The sequence below is a fragment of the Macrosteles quadrilineatus genome, unplaced genomic scaffold, assembly GCF_028750875.1.
Source record: "Macrosteles quadrilineatus isolate MER2022 unplaced genomic scaffold, UCM_ALF_1.0 Scaffold_2__2_contigs__length_208266976, whole genome shotgun sequence".
In the NCBI taxonomy this organism is placed as follows: Eukaryota; Metazoa; Arthropoda; class Insecta; order Hemiptera; family Cicadellidae; genus Macrosteles; species Macrosteles quadrilineatus.
In genome coordinates, this window is record NW_026542595.1 from 4,085,130 (window position 1) to 4,102,960 (window position 17,831).

General features: G+C 41.4%; 1 protein-coding gene across 1 annotated transcript in view; it reads left to right on the plus strand.

Moving 5' to 3' along the window:
• Positions 1–376: 376 nt before the first annotated feature.
• LOC128986409 (alpha-ketoglutarate-dependent dioxygenase alkB homolog 4) overlaps positions 377–17,831 on the plus strand; it is a 29,074-nt gene continuing 11,619 nt past the window's right edge. Inside the window, exons 1-2 of the mRNA XM_054406769.1 lie at positions 377–615; positions 6,057–6,257. Of these exons, the coding sequence (XP_054262744.1) occupies positions 511–615; positions 6,057–6,257 (306 nt within the window). The 5' untranslated portion in view covers positions 377–510. The remainder of the gene's footprint in view (positions 616–6,056; positions 6,258–17,831) is intronic.

Below are 17,831 nucleotides of genomic sequence, written 5' to 3' on the forward strand. Positions count from 1 at the left end.
CTCAGAGTCAATTCTTAAAGCCACCATGATCACACCATGAACCTCTTGCTTGTAAATATAATTGTATGTAATTGCTATTATTTACTCATCTAGATGTTCATTAAGTTAAGTTAACATAAGTTATATCTTTTATAATTTCTGACTCATTTTTTCAGGATATTGAAGGTTTACAGTGTTTTCATCGTTGAAAATGAATTCTTCAGGACAAGGTTTGAAAGTTACTGGGGATTACGAAAAATTTAATATCTTACTTAGGAGGCGTCTTCACGAAAGTGGTTGGTGTGATCAAGTCCGTTTACAAGCAAGAGAAATAGTAAAAGAAAAAGGAGTAAACATTACAGCAGATCAGCTTCTTGAAGATTTGCTGCCACAAGGGCGTGCTGCTGTCCCTTCAGCAATAAAGAAAGAACTCCTCTTAAAAGTAAAAGACGAATTGATGAGAGCTGCAGGTATTGACATTGAAATTAATTCCGAAAACTCAACAAGGGATTAAATAGAAGATTTTTTAACATGGAGACGGACCGATCTAATTTCTGCGGCTGTAAAGGTATAAGAACGTGCCTGAAATGTGAGGAACATTTTAAAATACAGAAACCATCATTAGAATTTTCTCAGGTCAGTACAGAAAATTGTTCATAAGGGAAAAAGCTATTTCCGTAGGTCTCATGGTAAGACCTAGACCCGTGACCGCTTTACTTTTTCTATCATGCGCAAATGGAAATTCGCAGGTTTGCATGCCTACTAAGCATTGATTATTTTAAAGAATTAGGCTAATAATTTACATTCCTATTACCATGCCATGAATTAATACTTAGTCATTAAATAATACATGGAATGGCTTAACTGTTTCTTCCTATTAAAAAGTAGGCCTACATAACATAAGTCCAAGTCTATTATATTTCGCCTAGGCCTGCAAGGGTCTCGTGCACATTAATTAACCAAAGCACAAAAACATATTTTTGTAATAATAACTTGAATTATGTTCCATACAACTTTTAAGTACAGACGACTCCTTTCTATCCGGACTCCTCGGGACCAAGGCCAGTCCGGATAACAGGTTTTCCGGTTAAACCGACGTCCCCAAAATCTCGTTAAAAGGGACTGTTTAAATGCATACTCTGTACAGTATTTGATTTAAATTTAAGAGAGCATTGTATTTAGACGTACGTTTAATCACTGGTCTCAAATGTTTCCTTCGAGAACAGTCGTTTCAGTACCGCCCACTTCCTGCCGATCTAGTCCGGTTAAACCGATGAGCTGATAAAAATTATCCGGATAAAGAGATGTCCCTTCTACCGAGTGTAGTCCGGTTAAACGGTGTCTGGATAAGAGGGAGTCAACTGTACATTCAAGTATTAAGTCTACTAGTGTAAAATGTACTTGATCATTCTTAGATTTTCTCAACATACAACTCCAGGGTACCGGTATCCGTTATTTCAGTGGCTTAACTAGAAAATGGCTTTGGGGGGGGATGGAGGAATAATACCCCCCCCCCCAGCAAATAGGGGGGTCCGGGTAGAAAAATTAAAACTCCAAACTCACGTTTTCAGGCATTCCAGAGGCATAGGCCTAATCACATTCAAAAGAACTCCAAAAATCAACCCAATTGAGGCTGTCTCTGGCCGGTCAGAATCAGGAAATAGCAAGTTTTAGCCTAACTAAATTATAGGCTAATCACAACACAACAAACGAACAAATTATCATTAAGCCGTTGTTGTACTGTAGCCTTCTGAGCTGCACGTGAAGAGCGGTATCTACCGAGTTTTTATTATAAATTGATTTTAACAGGCTGAAAACTTAATATTATTGATCAGTAGACCTACAGTGTGGACATTAGTTGAGACAAGATACAATCAACAATTGACAGTCAACCCAATACCGGTAATGTGAGAAAACCCTTAATTTCTTGTTATTTGTGTATGTCAGCTGTAAAGAGGATTTAAAGGTAAAATATCCTTAGGCTACTGTAAAAACTTGATATTAATATAGTTGGGAAATCTGTGTTATATAGTTGGGAAATCCTTCTAAAATAGTTAGGAAATTTAAAGTGTCTCCTCCCCAATATTTTTTTCGTGCGACGCCCTTGACTGTAGGTACGGTAAAACTATTGTGGTGGAAAGAGTGACCCTCCCCAGGCACCAGAATCCCTCCTCCACACGCCCCTACACCGTGCGTCGTCGCAACGGAAGCAAGGCAGAATGTCATTGTTTGTTATCACTGCTCACTACGTGACGCCAGCGAGCGCGGCACTGCTACTGCACACAATGACAATACAACAACTACGTAACTGAGGATGGAACTAACTAAACTAAGGACGGTGGACAATTAAACTTAAAAACATTTTGCTTTGTATAATAGATGTATTAAATTTAAATATACGTTACAACAATTAAAAAGCCATAAGTAGGTACAGTAACTTTTAACTTTAAAAATGAGGCAAACTATCATGATATAAAGAAATCTCCTAAATTATTACAATGAAAATTCAAGTTTTCTTCTTAGGGGTGCACATCCCCCCTAAGGCTTATGACACAAATCCCCCCCCCCAAAAAAAAACTGGTCAAGACAAAGCCCCCACAAATCAGTCGTAGAGTGCTAGGTTCACCCCATAAATCAAGTGTCACTTTAACCGTTCAGTAGCTTGTACATTTACCCACTTACCACTGATTATTGAAACAAAACATAATAGTTACAAACACATTGGCTAAATAAACTAAAAAATAGCATAATATTTTCAGTTGATGCTAGAAAAAAAATAAATTATAAAAAAATAAGTTTAAAAAAATTGGTTTGGTTTAATTGAAGCCCGTGTTTTGTAAACACTTAATCTATTGAGGAAAGGTATAGTTGAAAGAGCTGACAAAATTCTTTTCCTTCTAAACTAGAGGACCCATGCTGCTCCTCAGCGTTAAAATAAATATAGTATCCCCGAGAAATAATCAAATTTATGATTGAATAATACAGTATCTTGAGCTTAACTGATTCAAACGATCAATAGCTCAAATTAAAGCCTATAATTTACTGATTATTTTGAGTTGAAAACATATAGAAAAACATGAAAAATACTGGATCTATTGATTTTTAATCATATAAAACCCTTATGAAAAATACTTTTTATGTTGGTTGTTCACCTTGTGTTTGCTTAAAACTCTTCCGATTTGAATAACTTATAAAAAACTTCAAAAACATCTATGATATTGTTTGTAAAACATTCATGGTTTTTTAATGCTGCTTTAGATTTTTTCCAGTTGTCAATTTTTTTTACAAAAGCACCTACTTCCTGGTGATTAATCCCTACACCGTGCTTAGCAAACAAACAACAATATTTACAAAACACCCCCTGTTGCACCTCGGAGTAAGCAAGCCACGGAAATTCTGCAAACCACTTCCATTGAAACTTAATTTTCCTTGTAGAAAACTTTTCTAAAATAGGGAAAGTATGGTTTAAAAGAGGTTGCCAAACATTTTGTAAAATTTCATATTTTTCTACAACTCCTAACGTTTTACTTAAATACAGTCCAATTTTCGTTAGGATGATATGGAAAACGTTTACCTGCAATTTCTAATGGTTGAACAGGTATCTGGGTGAGCGAAGCACTGGGGGTCGGTGTGAAGGAGGTAGGCCTACTCAGTGACTGGGTGGTGGCGACAATCTGTACTTACACCCGCGCCGGAACCAATGTTGGCGGTACGCACTTGTTGTTCACGGCACCCACGGAACTGTCATCATTTTTAGTATTCAATCATTAGGACGGGATTACATTTGATGCGGAATTTTCTCGGCACATGATTTGTTTTGATCATCGGCGATTTCGCCTTGTCGCGAGTGACAATGATGACGTTTCAGCGATCGCAAATAATATCGTCGGTATTGTAGCTGACGATGCAAATGTCTACATGATAGCAGAGATCTTCACACTTGCATTGTGACCGCGAGACAAGTCGAAGATGGCGCCGCGAACGCGGGATATGTGGATATGTTGACAATGGAGATGCAACCGCGGATCATGTCGACGCGTGACCACGGGACACGTTGTCAATGGTGCTGTAATGGCGGGACATGTTGTTGATGGTACTGTGACCACGGGACATGTTGAAGATAGCGCCATGACCACGGGACATGTTTAAGATGGTGCCATGACCTCGGAAGATGTTGTCAATGGTGCTGTGACCTCAGGACATTTGAATGATTGTGCCGCAAGTGCGGTACATGCTGAAGATGGTGCCGTGACCGCAGAACATGTTGACGATGGAGCCGTGACCGCGAACATGTTTACGTTGTTCCATGACCGCAGGAGGTGATGACGATGAACCCGTGACCGTGAACATGTTGACGATCGTGACCTGACAGTGGACATGTTAACGATGGTAACGTTACCGCGAGTCATCTTGTCGATGGTGCCATTACCGCGGGACATAATGAAGATGGTGCCGTGACTGCGCAAGATGTTGTCGATGGTGCCGTGACTGCGGGACATGTTGCCGATGGTGTGGTGATTGCGGGAAATGTTGACGATAGGGCCGTGACCATGGTACATTTTGATAATTGTGCCTTGACCGCGGGTAATGTTGTCAATAGTGCCGTGAACGCGATACATGTAGAGGATGGTACTGTGACAGCGAGATGGGAAAGGTGTACTGTAGTAACATGAAAAATGGACCAAGTTTTTGGTTGGGATTTTTAAAAATAGTAATGAAAAGTCGGGGACTCAATTTGAGAAATCTGGTAGACACCCTGCAAAGGCATTTAATGACTGCACGATAAGTAAAATGTGTTACAAAATACAAATTTAAATCTGTACATTGCTTTGGTTAGCGTAGTAAATGTCCCAACTCAATTCTGTCAGTTTGTGTGTATGTCTGTTGGTAACGCAATAGTGCCTTTTTTTGTGTTTATGGAAAAGAAAAGAGCACCATAGTCAATGAAAATGTCAACCCCTATAAAGTGTGCAATCGTGAGGTAGCATTTAACTACCTTTAACAAGTTTGGAAAGTAGGTAGCTTTCCATTTTACCAAAAGGCTATTCCTTAAAGATCTATAAAGCTGCTGTTTTAGTTTAATCATCCGATATCAAATATATACTAACAATTAGGTATACAGAAATCAGTGTGACATTTATTAGCAAAACATTTGATTTGCCTTAAAACTGTAGGATATTGTGTTTGCTAATGGTTTAACGTTTTGCCTGCATAAATTTAAAAATGCATCCTTGATATGCAGTTTTAGCGAATTTCCCATATAGGGAATAAGCTATTACCGTAGTACTCATGGTAAGACCTGGACGCGGGACCGATTTTTTTTTCGTTTTGAGGTCCCTAGAGACCAAAAACACCATCCGTTCAAATTCATATATATATATATATATATTTTTTTTTATATATATATGTGTCCGTCAGCACGATAACTCGAGCAAAAATGATCCGATTTTGATGAAATTTGGTACAAACGTGTAAACGTACGTCTATTTGAACGAGTTCGCGATCCAGCATGATCGGACCATGGGAACGGGGGTTTACGGGGGGTTTTATGGGGTAAAAATTGGTTTTTCCCATTTTTGACCCAAAAAACATAAAATTTAGCAATTTCTTTCCAAACCATTTTGTAGAGCTCAAAAAAACAAATAATTTAGTATATTGAAGCGTTATTATGCGCCTAATGGTTACGGAGAAAATTCCAAAAAATTGTAAATTTAAAATTCCCATGTTATTCATATGGAGAATAAGTAAACTGTTGTAGTTTGCTTGTTTGTGAACATATTTTGATCAAATTTGGAAAATGTTTTTATTTCTTACTAACTATTCACATTTTACAAAAAAAAAACAGTTTTACCCTCCCTAATGCAGCAAACCTAAGTACTTGTTAAACTAATTCTAGTTAAACTAATTCTATTTAAATCAAGAATAAATGTTATATTTTTAAGTAGACATTTCAGTGTAGATCCAATCAGTCAAATGGAAATTCGCTTAGTCTGCAGGTTTGCTGCGGCGGGGGTATTTTATTTGTTTTAACTGACTGTGTTGTTAAACTTTTAATAAGCTAAAGTGGTTATTTTCAGAATTGTTACACTTACTGTCCTGAATGCAATATGGCTTTTCGAGAAACTGAGCTACATCATCCTGACCACTCCACTGACTTTATCAATTTCCCTGGAGTATTTATTGAGCAAGAGTTTATATCTGAAAAAGAAGAGCAATCGTTAATCGAAGCCCTTGATTCTTTACCATGGGATCCTTCTCAAAGTGGAAGGAGAAAGCAGGTGAACTATGAGGCCATCAGGTTTATATTAATTTATTAAGTGTGACACTGTAATAATTTTTATGATCTCAATCTCATTTATATTTACTTAATTATAAATCTATTATACATCATTACATTAAATCTCAGTGTTACAGTTTCAAATTTCCATTATGTCAGTTATTTCGATAGTTATGTTAGAAGAATTTAGAACGTTATGTTTTTTAGAGTAAATTATTTCAGAAATAAATATCTAGTTTTATTCTTTACTTTTAACTTTACCAGTGATTAATAACTGGGTATGAATGTCTTTCTTTTTAGAACACCAACGCACATGACTTCATAAGAGTATATTAAGCATAGATAAAACATAGTCCCTTAGTAGATTTCCCATCCTTGTGAAACAGCTGAAGCCAATTTTATTGTTAGTTCTGTCCGGTTTTCTGTAGATGTCATGTTTTGTTTACAATTTGTTTCTATTATTTTAGAATTAGTTTCTCATTAATTGTGTCTCACTGTTTGGTTATATAGCTAGTGGACGAGTTATTGTTTATAATTAGATAGTTTTATTTGGTTAATCAAGGTTTTAAATTACTGAAATAACAAGAAACAAATTGTAAACAAAACACGACATCTACAGAAAACCGGACAGAACTAACAATGAATAAAATTTGCTTCAGCTGTTCCATAAGGATGGGAAATCTACTAAGGGACGTTGTTTTATCTATGGTATAAGCCATTGCGTTTGACTATTGTTCTTGCTATCCAGCCAGGGTTATTCTAATAATGTGGGACTTATAGTGCCTGGAAGTGGCAATGCTGTCAAATGTTAGTACAAACCTAGAGACTAAAGCATAGGCCCAACAAAAGTGGGAATTTTCAATTATATTAAAAAAATCATGCTAATAAGGAGATATTTAAAACTCTCAAGATTTGCCTTCATTACTTAAAGTTTTATGCTGCAAGTTGCAAGTCAGCTGAGTTTAAATTGAAATTCCATCTTCTTTTTTGAAACTTCTTATCTTGATTTTGCCATGACCTCAGATGATGTTCTCGATTAACCCTTTGGCCGCCGTGGTCCGATATATCAGACGTCTGCTAAATGTTTGTTTACTGGCCACCTCTACATCCGAAATCCACAAATAACACACCAATTGAATCAGCATCGTCTGGGCTTCTTGTAGCAAGAGCTTTGACTAGCTTTTGTTCGTGTTTTTTTCTCGTGGTGGACAAAATTTCCCGAGATGGCGTTGTCTGATCTTTGTCAACAGTGATCTGTTTTTGTACATAACTTCTCAAGACTTATAAGTTGACCTGATGCATTTTTAGTTAGTAGGCTAAATATGACTAAACCTGGTCAAAATAAGTTGACAGTAAGTAAAGACGCAATATTTCATAAATTGAAAGAGATTGGTGTGCAATCAGTTGGTGAGTTGAGTGATGATTTCATAAATTCTCTAGGCCTATTTTTAGATAATTTCTTTATGTCCATACCTTTGGCAGATTAACTGTATAAAAGGATGACTTACATTACAGGCACTATGAGTAAAAACAGGAAAGGTATACCTGATGCCTTTGACTATTTAGTCATTCCATCCCCATGTTAAAGTTGTAGCCAGGTTTTTAATAAAATTTGTCTTAGTTGATGTGAGCCACCTACAGATTGCGCTGATCTAAATTACAAATTTCTGCTGATTACATGATGGTTTTTACCAAGTCAAACTGATGGAATGACTTATTATGAGCTATAGCAACTGTTGTGACCCAGCAACTATGTCAGTAATGAAAAATAAGGTACAAAATAGAGTTTTAGACACTAGCGCAATCTGTGACTGGCTCACACAACTGAATTCTTTTTAAGTAAAAAAATTGGCGACAGCTGATCCATATAGATGGGATGTCTTCTCTGATACTCTCAAAAATATTTGAAGTAGGCCAAAAAGTTTACAACCATAAAGACTATGACGAAATTTCGGGTTGAGAGACAAAATTGAGATTTTATAGTACGTGATTGTCGTCTCACCTGAAATTAGGTCACACCTTATATTTGTCCAGATAGCTTAGCCTACTATGAGATAGTCCAGGACTCTAACGTGTTCGTTAATTAATTATCGTTTCGAGTTTATTGGCTCAGAATATTAAATACAACAATAATGCTTACAATGTTAAGCTTACCTTTAACAAGTGCTCATCATAGCTACTCGAAAAATATGTGAAGTTAAATTTAGAATTTTGAATAACCTATGATGAATGCGAATAACCTAATTAATTTGAAACTTAACTAAAACGAGACTCGGTCGTTATACTTGGTAATCACCAAAGTAAACGTGTCGGGAAAATTAGACTCGGTCGATCACCAGAGTCGGTACTGGGTTTCTTAAACCAAATTTACGTAGGACGGTCCGGGGTAACGGGGTAAGTCGTACGTAAACCGTTCCGGCAACTTAACTGATTTCCGAAGCTGGTTTAAGACAAAAGGTAGTGTGCTCGTACGTGAAAAAGCGTGCGGGGTGCGCGCGACTGCGGCACAGTAAAATAAAAAAAATAATAAAACTTCTCTAAAAATGAGATTAAACAAAATAAATTCGGTAGCACACTAACCTGATGACTTATGATTCTACCAGGAACGGGGGAAATCTTTGATTGACCAGAATTTAGGAGGTTATATAGACTGTTGGATTGTCTCCAAACAGCAAGCGTACTGACGGTTCGGTAGCGGGTGGACGACTGACCATGAGGTCCGCTCTTCTGGTCCTTCTTCGCCATCGCCCCTGGCGGCGGGGTAGGTAACTAGCGTCATCCCCTCTACGATGACGTAGGACCCTTGCCCCTACGATGCCGCTGACAACGCGGGCGCGGCTTACCCCGAACGTAGAAAATTATAATATTTAAAATGAAACTTTTAAAAATCGGGTTTTTACCCCTTGACGGGTTTTGGGTCGTTACACCCCCTTCTTACTTCGCAGAGAAAAAAAGAAAAACGGGAAAAAAAGAATACCCAAACCTAGGGTATTGTCGGCGTCTGCCGCGAAGCTCGCTTGAGCGTAAACAAAACAAAACTGAAACTAAAAAATCTTCTTAACTCTAGCTCTCGACAAACGGCTTCATATCTTTTGCATGGACCGTCACGTAAGATCTGCTGGAGGGGTCTGAGACGGAGTATAGATTTGCCCCAATCCGCCCTCGGATAGTGCATGGTCCTCGGAATTTCGGTGCCAACTTGCCTACGATGGAATCAGCGGCCGAGGAGAGCGTGCGCACTCTGCGTAGCACCACGTCTCCTGCGTTAAAATTCGCGGGCCTTCGTCGTAGGTTGTAGTAGTTGGCCTGTCGCCGGAAAGCAGCCTCCAGATTCTTACGGCATTTGTCGTAGATATGGCGGAACCGCGCTTGACGCTGGTCGTGGATATCCTCCAACGACTCGTCGACGGACGCGTCGGCTAGACCCAGGTGGGAATCCGCCAGGGCTCGCGGTGGGCGCAGCTGTCTGCCCAGTAATAGGACCGCCGGAGAGTATCCAGTCGAATCATGAATCGCCGAGTTTAACGCGAACTGAAACTCGGATAGATGCGTGTCCCAAGTGCGATGATCTTCGCCCACGTACTGTGACACCATGGTCTTGATCACGCGATTCTGGCGCTCGATGGGGTTCGACTGAGGAGAGTAAGGCGCCGTGTTGCGAAATTCGATGCGCCAATCCTCAGCCAAGTCTCTAAACACTTTCGACACAAACTGGACCCCGTTATCGCAAAGTAAGACTTCTGGAGACCCGTATCGCAGGAGAATTCGCTCCCTAAACTTGGACGCTACGTTCTTAGCGGTAGCCGATCTGATAGGGCACATCTCCGTCCACTTGCTAAATACGTCTTGGAAAGCCAGAATAAATGTGTTTCCGCTCTTCGAACGAGGCAGCGGGCCCATCAAGTCGGTGGAAATAACGTGCCACGGGCCCTTAGGGTTACGGTAATGCATCTGTCCGGCCGGCTTATCCTGAGGGACTTTGTGTGCTTGACACTTTCGGCAGGAACGTACGTATGCCTTGACGGATTTCCTCCAGCCAGGCCAAAAATACCTCTCGTTCACACGCGCCAAGGTTTTCTTGACCCCGAGATGACCGGCTATCGCCAGGTCGTGGGTCTCACGCAGAACTTCAGCCTGCAGGTCCTCTGGAACACATAACTTCCAGCTCAATTCCCCGTTGCCCTTATTGGTCTTCGATTTGTAAAGTTTGTCCCCTCGAACGCTGTAATGCCGGTACTTTGTAGGGTTCGCCCTAACTTTACTCGACAGGACGGCTACCCAGTCGTCACGTGAAGAGGGTGCGGCGTCGCTAGAGGCTTCCGTACCGCCTCGACCTTCGGCTGACGTGACGTTCACGTCGGGGGTTACCGGGACGTTCGGTTGACGGGATAAGGCATCAGCAACACAGTTAAGGGTCCCCTTGCGGTACTTAACTTCGAAGTCGTGTTGCTGTAACTCCATTATCCAGCGCGCTAGCCGTCCGGTTGGCTCGGGATGTCGCAACAACCATTTGAGAGCCACGTGATCGGTGACGGCTACGAACCGGTAACCTTCAAGGTACGGCCTAAACTTCTTCGCTGCCCATACGAGTGCCAGGCACTCTTTCTCGGTCGTAGAGTAGTTCTTCTCCTGATTTGTGAGAAGACGACTGGCATACGCTACTACAGCTTCCTTCCCGTCGTTGTCCTGAGTGAGCGCCGCGCCTAGACCATAATCGGAAGCGTCAACTTGCAAGACGAATGTTTTTGAGAAATCGGGGCACGCAAGTATCGGTGCGGTAACGAGCTTGTCTTTCAGAGATTCAAAAGCCCGCTCCTGCTCTGTGTCCCAATTCCACTTACAATCTTTGCGTAAAAGTTGAGTCAAAGGTCGAGAAGTAGCGGCAAAATCACGGACGAAACGTCTATACCAGGAGGCTAAACCAAGGAAGCTCCGCAGGGTTTTGACGTTGATAGGTCGGGGGAAGTGTTTGATGGCAGCTACCTTCTCGGGATCGGTGCCTATGCCCTGATCATTCACTATATGTCCGAGGTATCGTAGTTCCGTCTTACAGAAGTTGCATTTCTCCGGGTTTAGTCGTAATCCGGCGTTTCTTAGCCTACCGAATACCTCCTGTAGCAAGTCAAGGTGTTTGTCGAAAGTAGTAGATACCAGAACTAAATCGTCGAGGTAGGCGAACGCGTAGGGCTTAAGTTCCGGGCCTATCACTCGGTCTAGGAGTCGTTGGAACGTAGCACCAGCGGAATGGAGGCCAAACGGCATCACGGTGAACTGGTAAACACCAAGTCCAGGCACGGTAAAAGCAGTGATTGGCCTACTATTCTCCGAGAGAGGAACTTGCCAATAGCCCTGCTTCAAGTCGAGGGTGCTGATAAACTTTGCCGTCCTTAATTTCTCCAAGATAAAATTTATTCGGGGCAAAGGATATGCGTCACGCACCGAGGCTTCGTTAAATCGTCGCAAATCTACACAAGGTCGCAGCCCGCCAGAAGATTTCTTAACCATCACGATGTTAGAGCTCCAGGGGCTATTCGCAGGCTCGATAACCCCATCCTCAAGCATGGTCTCGACTTCTTTCTTAATAATATCCTGCATTGCCGGATTACGTGGGTACGATCGCTGTTTCACCGGTTCGGCACCCTCCTTAAGAGTTATCACGTGCTCTATAAGGTGGGTTTTGCCGCTGACCTTATCGAAGAGCGTGAGTTCGTTAGCTAGAAACGTCTCTAGTCGCACGCTCTGATCAACCGACAGCCTACTCACTGCAGCTACGTCGTCGGTGGGTCCGGAACATTCTCCAGGACCTCGTTCTACAGTGAGTTCAAATCGCACCAAGCCGAGGTCGTTAACTTGCGATATTCCTAAGACTAAATCGCAAGCCAATCCCGTCACATGCAACGCGTCCCATTCGTATTCGAGTTCGCCGAATAATCCGCGAACTCGGTATCCAGTCGTGATGTGAGACAGCATGCCATTCGCCATTCTTATATCGACATCGCTGTCTATAGGCGGGACCCCTCGGGATTGTAAAAACGTTGCGAGACGGTCACCAATGAGGCTGACCATAGCGCCGGTATCCACGAGTGCCCTAAACGGTCGACTGAAAATTTCTACGGTTACGAAGGGTCTTGTATCGAGGGAAACAACATCGTGATTGGTCGAGACAGGGAAATCTTTTTTTCGTTGGAGCCACGCGCTCCATTCTTGGGGGGTTGTGGTCCGGATCGGGGATTTGGACTCAGCCTCCCCCTCCTTAGCTGAATCCTGTGTGCGTTTCCCGCTTTACAATTGCATTTTGCGGTCGAGACGCCTTTGGTTTTGCAATAAAAACACTTCCATGTTCTTGGTTCGGGGCAGTCGCGGAACAAGTGTCCCGTACGGTCACAATTCCAGCAAACGTACTGGTTGTTGACGTGGACGGTTTTCTCCAGTGCCACCCCTCTCACACTCGTGTGGGAGTTGGGCACGGATAGGGTTTGTGCCTTGGATCGCGAACTCGGTCCTTGCCGCGCGCGGTCGTACCTCTGGTGCTGCGGGTAGGTCCGGGAGCTCGGTTCGCGTGGCGGTTCAGCAGTGACTGCGGCGTTATCGACCGGACGTTCAGAACGCCTTCGCCCGTGATACGCGGTTTCAGGAATGAGAGAGATAGCCGGAGGGGGTGGAGGACGAAACGTGCTCTTATCCCTAACGTAGGACTCGTACTCCTCGGCACGCTTAATCAGTTCGGTCAGAGTCAAGCAGTCCTGGCGTCGAACCATAAGTTTGTATTCGGGTCGCATATTCGTATAAATCAAGTCAATCTTATCGTGGGACGAAATGGATCCTCCCCTTCGAATTAGCGTGCTTAACGCGACCACAAAATCTCTGAACGGCTCCTGGTCACCCTGTGTCCGCTTACGAATCTCTTCGTCCAAGTTACGGCGATAACCGAGAGGTAGATATTGGATTTCGAAATGGCTACGAAAATCCTGGAAATCGGCCCACGCTTCCCGGTTATTGCGGTACCATAACAAGGCGTTACTAGTCAACAGTTCCGGCAGAGCCCTGAAGACCTGGTCTGGGGCTAAGGAATACGCCTCCATTAGCTCCTCCAAGCGTTCCAGGAACGATACCGGGTCTTTGCGACCGTCAAAACGAAGGTTCCACTTACGAACGACGTTGTAAATGGAGGCTCCGTCTAGCGATTGGCGGCCTGAGGGGCCAGCGTGGCTCGATGGATCGCGTAATCTCGCAACTCGCGAGTTGCCGAGGCGTTAGGACGTGGTACCGCACCGTAGCACAGGTCGGCATAATTCGTGGTAGGGGGTGCGGCGTGAGCGGGAACCGTGTCGGTCGCGTAGTGTCCCGTGGGAGTCGCGTCGTTTGACCTCAAGGTATTCACCATTGAGGCTAGGACCCGTCTCACTAGCGTAGAGTCCGCATTCGGTGACAACCCAAGTATCTCCCGTACACTGTCACGTTCGTCGAGGGCGGTATGTACGCCTAACTTGTCCTTAGACGCGTATTCCAACCCGTAATTCGCCGGCGGGATATTAAGAGTGCGTGGAGGTTCAACGGTCCGGTAGGGTTCGGTACGGGTAATTGCGGAGAATGGCGATCGCCAAAAATCCACAAAACTCTTCCTAAGTTCATCTGCCGTACCTGCCGTAGAAAGGCCGTATTTACTCATCTCATTCTGCAGCTCCTCTTTGCTCAGTCTATAAATCCACCCGACGCGCGGTTCGTCAAACGGTGTGCGCGGCACGATCGATTCCGTAGACCCACGAGTGGTAACGGCAGTGGCAGCGGTGGTTGCTGTAGCGACATACGTTGAAGTGGTGACGGCAGTTGTAGTGGTAACGGTGGGAGCGGTAGTAACAGCGGGAGCGGTTGTGACGGCGGGAGCGGTTGTGACGGCGGGAGCGGTTGTGACGGCGGGAGCGGTTGTGACGGCGGGAGCGGTAGCATTTGGCGGTGGATCATTGTTTTTGCGCGGGGGCCTTTTCCCTGATTCATCTGGAGTCAGCATATACATAACTGGGAAAAGATAAGTCCAAAGGCGCAAAAATAATTCCCAAGGTGTCATTTTAAAATTATTATTAGGAAATACAACAGTCGACGATAATGGTTGTTGTCGAAAAAAATACGTAAGAGACTGTGTAACTGTCGTAAGGCTCGTCGCTAATCGCAAATGTTCACAGCATAATATTTAAACCACTGATACAATACCCCAACAATCAATGTTTACAATCGCAAAAAGTAAACAAAGTTCCGATAATACGTTAGCCTAATGATTGTTGTGAACTAATTGTTACTGAGCAATACAATAATATGTTAACCAACAATATTATTATATCACTAACGTGTACGTAAACCGTCGTAATTAGGCTCAATCCAAAATATAATAATCCTGTATTATTATATTAAACAATGTTATTCCCTGTGTGTAACAATATTAAATGTATTACAATACAATAAAACTGGGGTATGCTAATTGCTGTTAAATATTAGGACAACCAGAAGTATAACAATATGTTAATCAACAATATTATTATAAAACAGTTCTGATCCCAAATATTTAACGCGTTTCAGTTGCGTTATAAATATTATGCAATGCAATGGATGTAAATATTATGCAGAAATAAGCTCACTAGAATTGAAAGAACTACGGGGAAACTCCAATAACAAACCGTTATCAAACAGCTGATCGGGCCGCTCTTATCTCTTGCCCATTCATACAGAGAACAATAGGCAAGCGCAACACTAGTGAACTAACAGGTCGACTAGCCTTCTTGATGCAGAACAATTCTTACAGAATACTCTGAATTAAATCGAAAGGTAGTGTTAACTATTTCCTACTTAAATAATTATAATTGAATAACAATAAATTATCAGAGGAAATGTATAAACACTGGTACAAATAAACACGGTGTATAAACGGTTAAGTTCGAAGTCAATTAAATTCCAATAAATATCCTATAATTCTATTATACAAACGTAGTACGTTTAACAACAGTACTGACGTTAAATCGTATTTAGTTCTACGGTAGACAGCCAATATTCCACTGTAATATTACGTCTCGTACACAAAACTGATTATGGTAATGTTCGTGTGTGTAATATTTATTAAATTCTGAGCCAAAACAATTAATTATCGACTATGCCTTCGGGCGCCATAAAATATATTTAACATTCAATAGTCCCTGTTCGGATCGCCATTTGATATGACAAAATTTCGGGTTGAGAGACAAAATTGAGATTTTATAGTACGTGATTGTCGTCTCACCTGAAATTAGGTCACACCTTATATTTGTCCAGATAGCTTAGCCTACTATGAGATAGTCCAGGACTCTAACGTGTTCGTTAATTAATTATCGTTTCGAGTTTATTGGCTCAGAATATTAAATACAACAATAATGCTTACAATGTTAAGCTTACCTTTAACAAGTGCTCATCATAGCTACTCGAAAAATATGTGAAGTTAAATTTAGAATTTTGAATAACCTATGATGAATGCGAATAACCTAATTAATTTGAAACTTAACTAAAACGAGACTTGGTCGTTATACTTGGTAATCACCAAAGTAAACGTGTCGGGAAAATTAGACTCGGTCGATCACCAGAGTCGGTACTGGGTTTCTTAAACCAAATTTACGTAGGACGGTCCGGGGTAACGGGGTAAGTCGTACGTAAACCGTTCCGGCAACTTAACTGATTTCCGAAGCTGGTTTAAGACAAAAGGTAGTGTGCTCGTACGTGAAAAAGCGTGCGGGGTGCGCGCGACTGCGGCACAGTAAAATAAAAATAATAAAACTTCTCTAAAAATGAGATTAAACAAAATAAATTCGGTAGCACACTAACCTGATGACTTATGATTCTACCAGGAACGGGGGAAATCTTTGATTGACCAGAATTTAGGAGGTTATAGACTGTTGGATTGTCTCCAAACAGCAAGCGTACTGACGGTTCGGTAGCGGGTGGACGACTGACCATGAGGTCCGCTCTTCTGGTCCTTCTTCGCCATCGCCCCTGGCGGCGGGGTAGGTAACTAGCGTCATCCCCTCTACGATGACGTAGGACCCTTGCCCCTACGATGCCGCTGACAACGCGGGCGCGGCTTACCCCGAACGTAGAAAATTATAATATTTAAAATGAAACTTTTAAAAATCGGGTTTTTACCCCTTGACGGGTTTTGGGTCGTTACAAGACCACAAATTGATGGTTGCGTACAAGGAAAAATCATCACAAAAGAACCCAGTACTTCTTCTGTCAACTAAGTGTGTTGCAAAATCAGTAGTAAGAAATAATGAGGTAATTGTAAAAGAGATAATAGATGTGTACAACTGCTTTATGAGAGGTATTGACCATTCAGACTAGATGTTATGGGCCTCGGTGAGCGACGGACTTATCAGTATTAGAAAAAGGTTGTATTACACATTTTTCAAGAATGTTTTTGAATTTGTGCCTTTAAAAATAAGGGAAACCATATAGTCCAGGACCTGACTAGGGTTCTGTGTGCATGTCGTGTATAGTGAATTTTACTTTTGCATTTCAATATAGGTGTCTTAGGAAGTGTTTTCCACTCGGGTGTCAAGTTCGCACCTGGTACGTTTTCGAGCTATGACGTCATCAAAATGGCGGCCATTGATTTTTTTAAATCGTATATTTCGCAAACTATTTGTCGGATCGGAATGAACGTTTTTTTGTTTGAAAGATAATTTTAAATGCTACCTGTTTTACATTTACACATTTGTTGTATGTTTAGTACATTCTTCGTAATTTTGCAAAAACCTGTATTTTTAAATATTTTTGAGTTATTTTTGTTTGTAACGTTTTATTGATACAATTTATAAAAAACCACCAATGAAAAAAGTTGTAGAACATTTAAAAATCTTTACAAAAATACCAAATTCGATATGTTTTACTCAAAAGATTACGTCAAGAAACTAGATAAATCTCATAAAAACACCAATTTTGGCGCAAAAACGCCTATTAGTCCGGCATCGATGGCTGTGTTCGAGTCATATATAGACAGTTTTACCATTCAATGTTGATGTATGTGTCTAAAGAAGTGTTTTTAACTCGGGTGTCACGTCTGGACCCACTGCAGTTTCTGGTTATGATGTCTTAAAAATTGCTACATGTTACGATTTCACCAGCTATTTTACTTAAAATAAGACCATTACCCTCTTTTATGCAAATAAAAGCACAACAAATCAATGTAATTAGTCCATAGGAATGTTTCCACTATATAAATACCCCCGGTGCAGCAATCCTTTCGACTAAGCGAATTTCCATTTGCATGGATTGAGATTTATATGCGTTTTTGCGCAAAATTAGGTTGTTTTGTACGATTTTCTAGTTTCTTGACGTGATCTTTTGAGTAAAGCATATCGAATTTGGTATTTTTGTAAAGCTCTTTTAACGTGCTACAACTTTGTTTTTAAGTTATTTCTGATATATTGTATCAATAAAACGTTATCGACAAAAATAACACAAAAATGTTTAAAAATATAGGTTTTTGCAAAATTACGAAAAATGTACTAAACATAAAACAAAAGTGCAAATGTAAGAAAGATAGCATGTAAACTTATCT